General features: G+C 33.6%; 1 protein-coding gene and 1 long non-coding RNA gene across 2 annotated transcripts; one reads left to right on the top strand and one right to left on the bottom strand.

The window, feature by feature from the left end:
• The first annotated feature begins 4,306 nt into the window (after nt 1–4,306).
• On the top strand, nt 4,307–6,538 carry LOC139784897 (zinc finger BED domain-containing protein 4-like). Its single transcript, XM_071724072.1, has 4 exons — nt 4,307–4,727; nt 5,073–5,513; nt 5,612–6,024; nt 6,383–6,538. The coding sequence occupies exons 1-4, from the start codon at nt 4,307–4,309 to the stop codon at nt 6,536–6,538; spliced, it is 1,431 nt and encodes a 476-aa protein (XP_071580173.1).
• Nucleotides 6,539–13,222: 6,684 nt separating this feature from the next.
• LOC139784898 (uncharacterized) lies at nt 13,223–14,495 on the bottom strand. Its single transcript, XR_011721715.1, has 2 exons — nt 14,450–14,495; nt 13,223–13,878 (listed from the first exon to the last, which is right to left on the bottom strand). It is a non-coding gene; the product is annotated as an uncharacterized lncRNA (long non-coding RNA).
• Between the last annotated feature and the right edge of the window lie 714 nt (nt 14,496–15,209).

Consider the following 15,209-nt stretch of genomic DNA (forward strand, 5'->3'; position numbering starts at 1 on the left):
AAATACCTTCAGTTATGTTAGCTTCTGCTGTTCCTGGAATCTGCACTTCCCCTTCATTATCTTCATAATTTTGGAAGGTTGAGTGTTCTTCAACTTCAGCGCGCAGACGTTTCCGCAGATTATACACTGAGGTTTTACCCAGTTCGAGGCTCGACTTCGGCATCTTCAAGAGTGCTCTAAAAGTCACACTTATTTTCTCAAAGTCATTATCAAATATAATCGGTATAAAACACGAAACTTACCTATTAAAAAATGATTAACTTTATGAATGGCAACTGGCTGGACAGACCTCTCCTAGTCTATTGCTTTTTACAATTTAAATGAGTGACTACTACTTTTTCACTTTTTATTACTTGATCACTTATTATGACGTGTCATCGCATCCTATGTGCAGGTACAACCTCATACGGCACAACCAAAAGTCGTACACACGTGGTACGAATGGTGTTGAACACCGCACCATATTACACTCGCGTCTGATTTCTCGCATCACTGCATTTGTTTACTAAAAAATTATGCCTGTGTTCGTGGTAAACAAGTTCGTGGTAATCAGTATCAGCGCTAAAATGAGTACAAAATCAAGAAATAATGAGACCATAGGTACTCACTGTTTGGTTTTTTGGTTGCCTAAACATAGTGGAGAGGAAGGGACCTCTTCTGTGGTAAAAACTGACATGATTTCACGTACTAAAAGAAAGGTAGGATGTGTAACAAAGTTATGGTGGAACAACGAAAAAGACGAGAAGAAGAAATCCTATCCTGTAAAAATTTTGCATTTTGGTAAGTGATTTAATTTTGTTGAGAAGTAAAGTATTATATATTTTATTTTATTTGTGTTATATTATATAAATCACGAGGCGGTCTCAAGGATGCCAATGGTGCTGTTTTGCCCGCTGCCTGCGCGCCTGGTGGGGGACACGCACACAGCTGACGGAGCCGTGTACGTGTGCGCTGGGCGCTCGGTGGCGGCTCGGCCAGCTTCGGGCGGGTAGAAGAGCGCAGACATACACTCGGATGTCTCGTTCTTCCGCGAGTCGTAGCATAGCCATAGCCGGTTCATCGAAAGTCGTATGCGTTAGCGCGTCGGCTGACTTGGCTCGTCTATTATGTCTCGCGTATCCCTTCTGATGTTGATTTATGAATAAAATATATATATTAAGACATTGCAGATGACAATATAATATCCCTTCCCACACTAGGCGCGATACACTATCGTGTGTCTCTTAATTATTTAAAAGTAATGAAACTAATAGCAAAAAATGTTAGTAAAATTTATTAATTACATAAATGATGTCTAACGAAATTATATTATCTTTATTCTGAAAATAACCTATATAAATTAAGTAAAGAAATAAAAAACAGAAAAAGCGTAAATAATAGAAATCCACTCTTGGCCAATATGTACGCTTTCTTCTAAAAAATTCTTGTTATTAATTTAGAAAATAAATTATTGTTAACACAAGAAAAGTGAAATGAAACATTAAATTATATATTGTTTGTTTTAGAAATATTATTTTAATAGTATAATTACTTTGTTAATAGTAAATACATGTAATATAAAATTTAAAAAAGGAATAAATTATTTTTGCAACAATAAGATAAATTTTATTGTATTGTTCTCAAATAAATGCATGGGCAACGTACATATTGTTGCTCAACGGAAACCGCGAGAAGGTGGTGGTCTCTTCCGTCAAGAGGAAATGTAAAAATTGTTTTCTTTAATATTAAAGAAAACAATTGTTTACATTTCCTACGAATGCAGATAGAACAGAGAGAGAGAGAGAGAAAGAAGAGAGAGAGAGAGAGAGAGAGAGAGAGAGAGAGAGAGAGAGAGAGAGAGAGAGAGAGAGAGAGAGAGAGAGAGAGAGAGAGAGAGAGAGAGAGAGAGAGAGAGAGAGAGAGAGAGAGAGAGAGATAATTTATTATGCCCAAGCAAAGGCTAAAGGGCAAAAAAAGTAATATAGCAGTTACAATAATATCGCAATTACAATAATATAGCAGTTACAAGATGCAGAGATATAATAAGATATAAACAAAAGCGAAATATAGCGGTCAGAAGTTAGTATGATGTGCATGCTCTCTCTCATAAGGCAAGCAGCAGCAATCTCAATAATATACCCTGTAAAAAACTAAGAACTAACGCAACTTAACTAATAATAAGTACAGTGAAAAAGAATAAGATAAGGAGCAGTATTACTAAAGAGAACTAAATAGTGTATATAAACTAAGAACTAAGGCGCAGCGCAATTTACGAACTAATAATAAGGAATGAAAGCACTAGAAGTTCTATACCAGAAACAATGTTATCCAATTTCACGTGCAAGCAAGTCTATATGTCCACGAAAGGAATAAGCGTTGAGTTCAGCAAAACGTATCCCAGAAGAATTGCATGTTAATTAAGCCGAACGATCAAAGAACAAGGGACGAGCCGGTCGGACCAGTCAGATAAGCTTTGCTAGATCAGTGTCGGAATCAATATGAATAACCGGTTGACCATCAGAAGACCTAACACATATTTGACCATTCCTTACCCAGACATACTTATACGACCTCTCTTTAGCAGCACTCTTAGCCCGTTGTAACATGTCGTAAGTGCTCTTGGATAACAACTTGTTTACATAAATGTAACGATCTGAGTTACCACCGCATACATCCTTACATTTGAGAACACCCTTTGCCCGCTTTTTTGAAATAACCATATCGCGCACGGCACTCGAGGCCAAGGTAACAACGACTGAGCCGGAAGATGCAGCAACAGTGGAAGTCGCCGAAGAGAGAGAGAGAGAGAGAGAGAGAGAGAGAGAGAGAGAGAGAGAGAGACTATTTGCGTGTCTTATTACATATGTCCTCCAAGGCGAAGCTCGGGTAACCAGCTAGTAAATTAATATTATTAATTCAATCAGATGTAAGATAAAGATAAAAAATATTTAAGGATTAACATAATTTATATTCTACAATATAAATGAGAATAAAAATTGTAGAAATTATAAATATTAATGAGCAATGCCAAGAATATAGAAAAAAATATTAAAACTTAAAATATAAAAAACAGGGAAAAATATAACATATGAAATGTTTATGTATCTTATTTTTAAATGTAAGACTTGAAAATAATGAATAAATTCATATGAGTATTTGAATATCAAAAACATTTTATTTAAATTAAGTAAAAAAAAATTTTAATAACGTTTCGATAACGTGTGTGTACTGCACGCAGTGCAGACAGTGCGTTCAGCGCGCTGTTACAGTCAGTTAACTTATATCAAGAGACACGGTAGTGTTTCGCGCCAAGTACGCGCGGAGCGAGACCGACCGTGACTCTTTACGCGACGCGACGATTAATATTTTTTCTGACGTTCAAGGTAATTGTTTTATATAGAGATGTGCCGGATACAGAAATTGCCGGATACCGGATACCGGATATCCGGTAATAACGTGAAACCGGATACCGGATAATCCGGCCGGATAATTTTTTGGCCGGATACCGGATATTTGCCGGATTATCCGGTATTAATTTCTAAAAAAATTTTAGTTATATTTTTTTAAGTATTTTTCGCTCGTACTTTTAGTTGCATATTTTGTGATTTTGTCCCTAGTGCTTTCGTTTAAACGCGCACTTGTCTAACCTAAAGAGCCTTTATCTCTCTCCTAGAAGCTCTCTGCCCTGGAGTCTGGTCTCTAACTCTCTAGGTCTCTAGCATGAAGAATAGAGTAGAGAAAAGGAGCCTGGACTTAAACCCGGTGTCTACGATGCAAGAACTGTGTCCAAGTTTCGGTTTAAGCCAATAAAACTGCTACTTTTCTGTAAGAGCTGCAAGTTGATTGGCTTAAATCGAAACTTGGACACAGTTCTTGCATCGTGGACACCGGGCCTTATATGGGCGATGCGTAAAAAAAAATGGGCGCGTTTAGCAGACACAACTGTTGTGTTTGTCTTATCAACATCAACACTCCGTGTTGATTGGTTGGTTCTAAAAGTAAGAGCCAATCACGTTCGACTGCTACTGAGCGGCTTGGTCTGCCGAACGCGACCAATGCGACCGAATGCCGAGCCGAGCAGTAGTTTACTAATGCTCCTCAAGGTTGCGCTCTCGTCTCACGGGACTCACACGTACACGGTGGACTTTTGTGTTAGTTGGTTTGGTACACATTCTTCATGCTCTCTAGTCTCTAAGTCTCTAATGTCTAACCTCTAAGTTTCATGTTTCTAAATAAGATATCTTAAAACTTGAAACAGTTGAAACTAGAAGTAGAAGTGTAGACGGACTCAAATTAATTTATATGAATATTGAATAATTGAATTGCAATGGCTAACTTCAAGTCAAGTATTTGGAAATATTTCAAAGTTTCCAGTGATAATGAAACGACAGCAGAATGTCAGCTGTGCCGTGAACAATCTTTATCGAGCAAAATTATTCGTCGGAAAACACCAAAATTATTTAGTACAAAGCCATTGTGGAATCATGTTAAGCACAAACATCCTGCAGTTACAGTATGTAAACCCCAAACTGAAAATAAAGTAGATACGAGTGATACGACTGAGAAATGTATATCTGATGCTGATCTCGATGTTGATAATCCTGATCCTGATGAAAATTTTTGTTGGCAAGAGCAACATAATACACATACACATAAACAACATCAACCTACTTTGCAAATGACCATCAATCGCAATAAACAATGGAATATTAATGATCCTAAAGCGAAAGCTATATCACGTAAAATATGTAAGTAAATACTGTAAATTAAATACTAAATAGTGTAAATACTGTAAATAGTAAATATATTAACTTCAAATTTGCAATGCAAACTCTGATGAACAAATTTAAGTTTCAACGAAATAGAAACTTGCATTATTTAATTATTACGATCGTAAACGCTGAAATTAATATATTTCAAAAGCATGAAAATTCATAGAAATTTAATGTTTGTCTTTGTTTAAAAGTTAAAACTTTGACACAATGTATCATGTATCAATGACAAAATGACATGCATATATTTCACCAGAGATCAGTTTAATATAAATTGAATACAAGCAGTATATTATTTAATGATAACAGCATTTTTTTCAGGCGAGATGATGACTTTAGACGCAGAACCTTTTGCTTTAGTGGAACGAGAAGGATTTTCAAAACTTTTAAAATATATAGTACCACGGTATAATTTGCCAAGTAGAACCTATTTTTCACGAACACTAATGCCAGAAATATATAAAGAGATAAGAGCTCAAGTGGAAGCTAAACTATGTACTGCAAAATATATATCTTTTACTACAGACATTTGGACCAGTTCTGTAAACAATGAATCATTCATAAGTTTAACAGCGCATTATATTTCTGCCGACACATTTAAAAAAGAGATATATACTTTGACAGTTAAACATTTCCCAGTCAGTCATACTGGTGGCAATATTGCTGATATAATCAACAATATTATGGAAGAGTGGAATCTTAGTATTGATCAAATCCATGTGATTGTACGAGATAACGCTGCCAACATGATTTGCGGAATAGGTAACTTATATATTTATTATTATTTAATATTTATATATTATATATACATTATATACATAAACTAATAGGAATATTAATTATTTTTTGTTTTATTGCAGATCTTACAGTTGCAGAATCTGTCGGTTGTTTTATACATTCATTGCAACTGGTTATCCATGATGCAATTTTTGTGCAACGAAAAATTGTTGATATTATAGCAAAATGTCGCAAAATTGTATCTCACTTTAGTCATTCATCGCAGGCCTGCACAAAATTGAAAATAATTCAAGAAAAATTAAAACTTCCGACTCATAAGTTAATACAGGATGTTGTCACACGTTGGAATTCGACATATTATATGCTGTCACGCCTTTATGAGCAAAAACAGGCTGTCACTGCATATGCAACGGAACATAATATTTCTACTCTTGATGCACAGCAATGGCATTTAATTGGAAATATAATTATTGTTTTAAAACCAATAGAAGAAATAACAAAGATTGCCAGTGCCGATGATGAAAGCATTGGATATGTAATACCGTCAATAGCTACTCTTCAATCTTACTTGTCGAAACGCACTCAATCTCAAGAGAAGGATATAATGATTATAAAAAAGGATTTAAAAAAATCAATTAAAAAGAGATTTTTAAACTTTTCTGGAAAAAATATTCAAGAAAGCTGTTGTTTTACACACGCTACATTTTTGGATCCACGTTTCAAAACTCGCTTTTTAAAAGATGAAGTCAAAGTAAAAAAATTAATCCTTAACGAGCTTCTTGCTATCAATAGTAGGACTAGAAGCAACGATGAACAAAATATTTCCAATTCCAAGGATAAAACTACTGATAATGATAATGGACCGTCTTTCTCTGAAAGTCTTCATGATGCAGCTCATGAAAGTATTTGGCAATGTTTCGACGAAATCGCGAATGGGTCAAAATCAGATGTTGACAGTGTTGACACAAGCACAGAAGAGGAAAAAAACTTCAATAGACAACCCAGCGATAGAACGAAGAAAAAAACGATTGTATTCACCGCAGAAATAGATAAATATCTTGCCATGCCTTTAATAACGCGACAGGAAGACCCAGTAGTATGGTGGAAAACTCACGCTTCAGAATTTCCAAATTTAAAAATATTATTTCTCAAATACTGCAGTGCCCCTCCAAGCTCTGTAAACTCCGAAAGGTTATTTAGCGCCGCAGCAGCCGTTTATACAGAAGACAGAAATAGATTACTTCCAGATAATGCAGAAATGCTCATATTTCTTATGAAAAATATAAAATATTTGAAAAATATGTAACTATAAATATATGTAATTAATAAATGAATAATAATATGATAATTAATTTTATTGTTAGTGTAGATTGCGTCGCAGGTGTTTTCGACAAGCTCATCGTATATATGTACAAATTGCGCGATAAGGGTAAATTAGTAAATAGTGTATACGGCTTTTTATTAGTTAAATATTAAATAGTTAATAGTTATTACCACCTGAGCAGATTATTCCGACTGGAGAAAAGGTTTTAGGTTTTAGATTCTCTTATGGCTATATTTAAGAGTTTAAGACTAAGAGTTTTAAGTTTTAAGTTTTAAGACATTATCAGGTGGACATAAATAAAGTAATAAACGCATAAATGATTTTAAATTTTGATTAATAAATTTTTTTCAAATTTTCAATATAAATTATACCACATATATATATATATATATATATATATATATATACATATACACACAATATATAATATAAAATATATTAACATATATTTAACTTTCATCGCTTTTCTACAGATTTACATTGAAGGAGTTTCTCTGGACGCTTAGCAATACAGCGCAATTGCCCGAAGAGAATTTCGGTTTGTTACAAAATGTTTTATATATGTATATATTATATATACCCAGCAAACACACAGAATTCTGTGTTTGCTGGGTATATGTATAGTTTTGAAAGGAAAAGAAAGAAAATATATGTTGCAGATCCACAAGATGATATCTTAGACGATGTAAACCATGAAGAAATAATAGACTGCAATCTGTTTGATGCACACACAGGTATCACAATATATATATATATATATTTTTTTTGTTCTTTAACTTCTCTTCTAACACTTGCTTCCTCTCGCTATTATATTAGTATATTAAAATGATAATATAATGTTGTATTTGTTATTATTGTTTCATATAATACTTCTCTATACGATATTTGTGTTAGTTTGTAGCATATTTCAACAAATATCATGTGCATTCATAAGGGCCGGTTGTTCCAATCTGTTGGTAAACTACCTAATAGTTAAATCCATATATAATGTCTTTGTTTATCCTTTACATTAGACAAAGATAAATATATGATTTAACTATTAGGTAGCTTACCAATAGGTTGGAACAACCGGCCCTAAGACAGATTATTTTATATCCATTTGTTATGCTAATTGTTTTATTTTCTATTTATTGATAGACTTTGTTCTAACTTTTTTATTCGTTACAGTGCAGGAATCTGCGTCTACATCATATTCTATTGAAGATCAACCAGAGATAACAAGTTCGACAGGTACAATCGAAATTGATATAGCATTGAATATGCATAGACTATCCCTTCAAAAGACGTATTCCTGACTCGATTTCAAGATATTATTTCCTTTTTAAAGCTTTTTAAAGCTAATTTTTGAGTTATAAGAAGAATAGCGTATTACGGAGATAGCGCGTACAAGATGTAAGCAAAGACGGCGCAATTTATCGTCAGTCGTAGGCCTTTATGTATGTACTAGGTGCGCAACTAAGTTTCCGGGTTTTTTTGATCAATAAAAAATGGAAAATTTCAAGAGAAATACAAAAAATGGTTTATTCAAAGTATCGTCCCTCGCTAGCTATACATTTTCGCCATCTCTCTGGCAATACATGAATACCGCGACAATAAAACGACGCGTCTTTGGTCCGAAACCATTCATCCAACCAATTTTGCTCTTCTTCGAAATTGGTCAAGTGTAGCCCAGCCAAGCCATGCGCCATCGACCGGAACAAGTGATAATCGGAAGGCGCCAGGTCTGGCGAATACGGCGGGTGCGGTAGCAGATCCCATTTCAGCGTTTTGATGGTGTCCTGGACGATGGAACTGCGATGGCACGGAGCGTTGTCGTGCTGCAATATCACTCGTTCGTGTCTCGTGTCCCATTCTGGCCGTTTTTCGAGCAATGTATGGTTTAAATTGATCAGTTGTTGTCGGTAGCGATGCCCATTGACAGTTTCGCCCGGTTTCAGCAGCTCATAGTACACGTTTCCTTTCTGGTCCCACCAAAGCGCTCCTTGTCCTCAGTGTCGAAATCGCCACTTCTGAAGCGTTTAAACCAATCTTCACAGGTAGTTTGCGATGGTGCATGTTCGCCGTAGGCCTCCTCAAGCAAACGACGTGCTTCAGCTACATTTTTTTTCAAGTTAAAGCAGAAAAGCAAAGCTTCCCGCAAATGCTGTTTATTTGGCACAAAACTCGACATCTCCGTTGTTAGAAAAAATATTTTTGCGTTGCGATATGTGTTTATATAACGACTGGTTATTGTTAACAGATGTCCAAGCTATAACTTCAGACAACTTCAGACATGTAAGTCGAGTACATGTGTTATTGGTGCCATCTATGTGTGAAACCCGGAAACTTAGTTGCGCACCTAGTATAAACCCGAGTCTGGCGGCGAATTGCGCCGCTTTTGCCTATCTCCTATATCCGATTCGTAATTTTCTTTTTATAATTAAAAGATTAAGTTTCCGACCAAGTTTTGAAAAAAAGTCGTCTCAGAATTGTCTTTCGAAGGCCAAGTGATTGTTCTGATATCATTCTGTATATCATATATTTTTCATTTTTCATTTTTAATTCATCTTCTACATTCAATTGATAGAGTCGGAAACAATTATTACTCATTCGGAGCGGGCAGCCCTATTGGACGATGCTAGAACGAACGGGTTTTCTTCGCATGTTCGCGGAAGATCTCGCGGAAGACCTCGTGGTAGACGCGGTGGACGCAATAGACGTGATAATACGCAAAGAAGTAAGAAACTGTGCCTTACTTTTTCTCATCTTGGCTGTCAAAAATCATTCATATTTTTTGTTATACTGGAACTATATAAGTTCTCTCACATAAGTTTTGATTCTTTTTTATATTAATATAAAAAATCCTTATCTAACACCTATCTCTATTCTACGAAAGTATATAAAAGTATTAGGAAATATTATAAAAAAGAAACGAATATTTAGCGAGACGTTTAATATTTCATTTTAACATAATTTGACACAAGGGGGCCTATTACATATATCTTTTCACGAGGTAAAAATGCGAACAGATTTACTTAGATTTCGATCAATGAAATCATAGATACTCTAGTGAATTCTCACACTTTTCGCATTTTCACCTCGTGAAAAGATACGTAATAGGCTCCAAGATATTATATGAAATATCATATAGAACATTTACTTTTCGATGATCTTATCTTAATACTTTTGTGTAAAATAATGCACGGAGAAAAAGTTACGGTTGCTACAACAGAATAATAATGTTAATTTTCGCCCATCCATACAAAAGGGTTATGGAAACCATAGTACTCTGGAAGTGACCTATATGGTTGCCCTAACCTTAGTGAAGGTAGCTACTATATGGATGTTGCAACCATAATATATGAATGTTACAACCATAATGATTATGTGTAGGTACTAATGCTAAATATAAAAAAAATTATTTATTTCGAAATTTTATTACTATTTTTTAACTAAATTTGTTTCTTAAGATGCAGTCTATGATTATAAATATTTTCTCGTATTTGAAAAAAACACTTACCTTGGTGGGATTCGAACTCGGGACCTCTGGATCGTGAGCCAACTGCCTTACGTGGTAGACTACTTCTTAATTTAATGTAAGTGTTATATATAGTCTACATATGTCATAATCAGCGCAAATATATAATTTTTCAAAAATTATCTTAAGAAACAAATTCAGTTTAAAAAGAGTAATAAAATTTTGAATTGGATATATGATATAATATTTCTTAATGTCGGGTGAATGTCAGAAACCAGTGTCGACTCATTACGAAATTTTGTGTTCGTAAATATATTTATGAAAAAAGTATATTTATAAAGTTAAAACATCCTTATCAAATTCTTATCAAATCCACTTTATTCTATGCAGAAATTCTTTTGCGCGCGCAATGGAACTAAACTCTCAATCAGTGATTCAGTGCTGTACCGTGCAGCTATATCTTATGGATCTCTCAACCATAATATTTGTGCTGCAGACCAGAGATGCCAATGGTGCTGTTTTGCCCGCTGCCTGCGCGCCTGGTGGGGGACACGCACACACCTGACGGAGCCGTGTACGTGTGCGCTGGGCGCTCGGCGGCGGCTCGGCCAGCTTCGGGCGGGTAGAAGAGTGCAGACATACACTCGGATGTCTCGTTCTTCCGCGAGTCGTAGCGTAGCCATAGCCGGTTCATCGAAAGTCGTATGCGTTAGCGCGTCGGCTGACTTGGCTCGTCTATTATGTCTCGCGTATCCCTTCTGATGTTGATTTATGAATAAAATATATTTTATGACATTGCAGATGAATAAAATATCCCTTCCCACACTAGGCGCGATACACTGTGTCTCTTAATTATTTAAAAGTAATGAAAAAATCATTTATGTAATTAATAAATTTTACTAACAAAAAATGTTAGTAAAATTTATTAATTACATAAATGATGTCTAATGAAATTATATTATCTTTATTCTGAAAATAACCTATATAAATTAAGTAAAGAAATAAAAACAGAAAAAGCGTAAATAATAGAAATCCACTCTTGGCCAATATGTACGCTTTCTTCTAAAAAAATCTTGTTATTAATTTAGAAAGATGACTTCTGTTTGCAATTCTTACATTTTTTTAAATAAAAATATATTACTGTACATCATCAGCACACTGCGTAATTTATATTTTCTCTTTACCATGTACGATTATATATTTTTAATCCATTTATTTTAATAAATATCTATACATATTGTTGGAATACATTTGCTGACTTAATATGACTCATAAAAATGTAAAATTAAACGATGACTTTCAGTTTTTATTTTATATTTGCGGTTTATTATTAGTAATAAATCAATAAAGAAATGGAAAGTTTTAAAATATTTATTTTTCTTACAATTATTTGATATCTATTTATAAAATGTGTAATTTTATGCTCGTAATCTTGCACTTTTTATTATCAAATTTTTCAATATGTTATCAGCAATCTTTATAATCTATAAATGCATATTTTGGTGTAATAACATGGTGTCTTTTCATAATAATGTCTGAAAGCTGTACTTTGGATTATCTTAAAAATGAGAACTGACTATATTAATACTAGCCTAATTTATATTTATTATAACACCTCTATTTCACTATATTAATTATATGATGTTTTAAATTGACCTCTTCAATCGAATTATTATTTGTTCACTCTCAACATGCTTTGCGTTACCGTGTGTCTGTGAAGTTGGCATATCATTTTCCAGCAGATCAAAAATAAAAGGGAGTTCTTGTCGCATGCAGTCGAGTTCTATAGTTCCTGATACTTTTTAGTAATAGTTCTGTTGATTTTGACAAAAAAAGTCTGTTGAAAAAATTATCTGCTAGTTTTCCGAAATCTCGGAGTTCCGGTTTATCTAAAATATTTTTCGATCCATACAAAAGGGTTATGGAAACCATAGTACTCTGGAAGCATTTTCTACAGAAGAATTTTTTAAACAATCATACAACATTGCCAGGGTCGGGAACTCTGTAGAAAATGCTTTAGTATGTTCGGAACTATTCGAAAAATATTTTAAATAAACCGGAACTGCGACATTTCGTACAGCATATCACCCTATTCTCTCTAAATACTCGGCTTTCGGCCGGTATTAATTTATAAAAAAATTATTCAACATTGCTAGTGTCGGGAACTCTGTAGAAAATGCTTCAATATGCTCAGAACTATTCGAAAAATATTTTAGATAAACCGGAACTCCGAGATTTCGGAAAACTAGCAGATAATTTTTTCAACAGACTTTTTTTGTCAAAATCAACAGAACTATTACTAAAAAGTATCAGGAACTATAGAACTCGACTGCATGCGACAAGAACTCCCTTTTATTTTTGATCTGCTGGAAAATGATATGCCAACTTCACAGACACACGGTAACGCAAAGCATGTTGAGAGTGAACAAATAATAATTCGATTGAAGAGGTCAATTTAAAACATCATATAATTAATATAGTGAAATAGAGGTGTTATAATAAATATAAATTAGGCTAGTATTAATATAGTCAGTTCTCATTTTTAAGATAATCCAAAGTACAGCTTTCAGACATTATTATGAAAAGACACCATGTTATTACACCAAAATATGCATTTATAGATTATAAAGATTGCTGATAACATATTGAAAAATTTGATAATAAAAAGTGCAAGATTACGAGCATAAAATTACACATTTTATAAATAGATATCAAATAATTGTAAGAAAAATAAATATTTTAAAACTTTCCATTTCTTTATTGATTTATTACTAATAATAAACCGCAAATATAAAATAAAAACTGAAAGTCATCGTTTAATTTTACATTTTTATGAGTCATATTAAGTCAGCAAATGTATTCCAACAATATGTATAGATATTTATTAAAATAAATGGATTAAAAATATATAATCGTACATGGTAAAGAGAAAATATAAATTACGCAGTGTGCTGATGATGTACAGTAATATATTTTTATTTAAAAAAATGTAAGAATTGCAAACAGAAGTCATCTTTCTAAATTAATAACAAGATTTTTTTAGAAGAAAGCGTACATATTGGCCAAGAGTGGATTTCTATTATTTACGCTTTTTCTGTTTTTTATTTCTTTACTTAATTTATATAGGTTATTTTCAGAATAAAGATAATATAATTTCATTAGACATCATTTATGTAATTAATAAATTTTACTAACATTTTTTGTTAGTAAAATTTATTAATTACATAAATGATTTTTTCATTACTTTTAAATAATTAAGAGACACAGTGTATCGCGCCTAGTGTGGGAAGGGATATTTTATTCATCTGCAATGTCATAAAATATATTTTATTCATAAATCAACATCAGAAGGGATACGCGAGACATAATAGACGAGCCAAGTCAGCCGACGCGCTAACGCATACGACTTTCGATGAACCGGCTATGGCTACGCTACGACTCGCGGAAGAACGAGACATCCGAGTGTATGTCTGCACTCTTCTACCCGCCCGAAGCTGGCCGAGCCGCCGCCGAGCGCCCAGCGCACACGTACACGGCTCCGTCAGGTGTGTGCGTGTCCCCCACCAGGCGCGCAGGCAGCGGGCAAAACAGCACCATTGGCATCTCTGCTGCAGACCACATAAGAGAGATAGCAATAATCCTTTGGTTGAGGCAACCATATACGAGGGTATTGTAACCGAATGTCACGTATCGTAAGAACTACGGTTATGAAAACTGTATAAATGAGAATATCTTAACAGCTACATTCAATGTAATATCAATTTAACTTGAATTCACATACATTTCTTTTTCAATCATAGAGAATGTTGTTGTAACAACCGTAGCAATTTTCTCCGTGTGAGATAAACTAATTGGTCTTAAAAAAAATTGATTTTAAAAAAGTATGCAATTGTACATTGCAACTTGTAAGTTTTTTTTTAATTGCAATTATATTTTTTCTTTATATTAATCGATTTATTTATTTCTTATTTATTTAATCTTTTGTGCATAAAAATATAAAAATAAATATTACTACGTTTACGTTACGTTACGTTAGCGTTACTTCTGTAGTAACTTACGATAATTCACTCGTTTACGCGGAGTAAATTATCGTAAGTTACTACAAAATCCCATTTATGCGAAGGAATTATCGTAAGTTACTACAGAAGTAACGCTCGCGTAAACGTGTATTATACTTACATTGTTTTAACAGCTGCACCTGACGATATCCTCACGCTGAATGCTGAACCTGCAATTGGAAGTAGACGTGGTCGTGGCAGGCCTCTTAATCGGCGCGGAAGACCCGCGAGATTAACGCCAAGCCGCCAAGAAGTCGTAGAAGGTAAAAAAATAACATGTTTTTGTCATTTGCCGTTAATATATAAGTTATTTTGTGTAGAATTATACTAACATCTCATAAAATATAATAAAAACTTTACCGTAACAAATATGATCATGTATAGCAAGCCGACATAATTGAAGCACGTTAATTTGTTTATCGTAATGATACTGATAATAATATATGTATTTTACCAACTAGACTAAATATGATTTTTTTCAGAATTCTATCAATTATCACGAAAAAAATTGAATTAAAATTAAATTTAAACGTCAAATTATTCTTAAAAATACTACAATGATGAATGCGTAATTGCACTTCTTTGTAATTATTTTTGATAAATGTTTAATTTTAAGTCTAAATAATTTAAATATACTGCCCTATACATGCGTACAAGTCAGTGTAGTTTGATCGATATTATCAATTATATTTTTTATGATGCTTGATTCGCGCGACGCGCGATACTGTTGTATATATCAACGAAAAAGCTAATAAAAAAAATAAGAACATTTATCACTATTTCAGATCAGACGAATACTGAACAACAAAATAGAGGAACGGATCAATTGACGGAGAATTCGAATGCATTAGAATCCGATGAGGACCAGAATGAAATAACAT

The sequence above is a fragment of the Temnothorax nylanderi genome, unplaced genomic scaffold (genome assembly GCF_030848795.1).
Source record: "Temnothorax nylanderi isolate EJ_2023f unplaced genomic scaffold, tnyl_v1.0 TNYL_tig0701_pilon, whole genome shotgun sequence".
In the NCBI taxonomy this organism is placed as follows: Eukaryota; Metazoa; Arthropoda; class Insecta; order Hymenoptera; family Formicidae; genus Temnothorax; species Temnothorax nylanderi.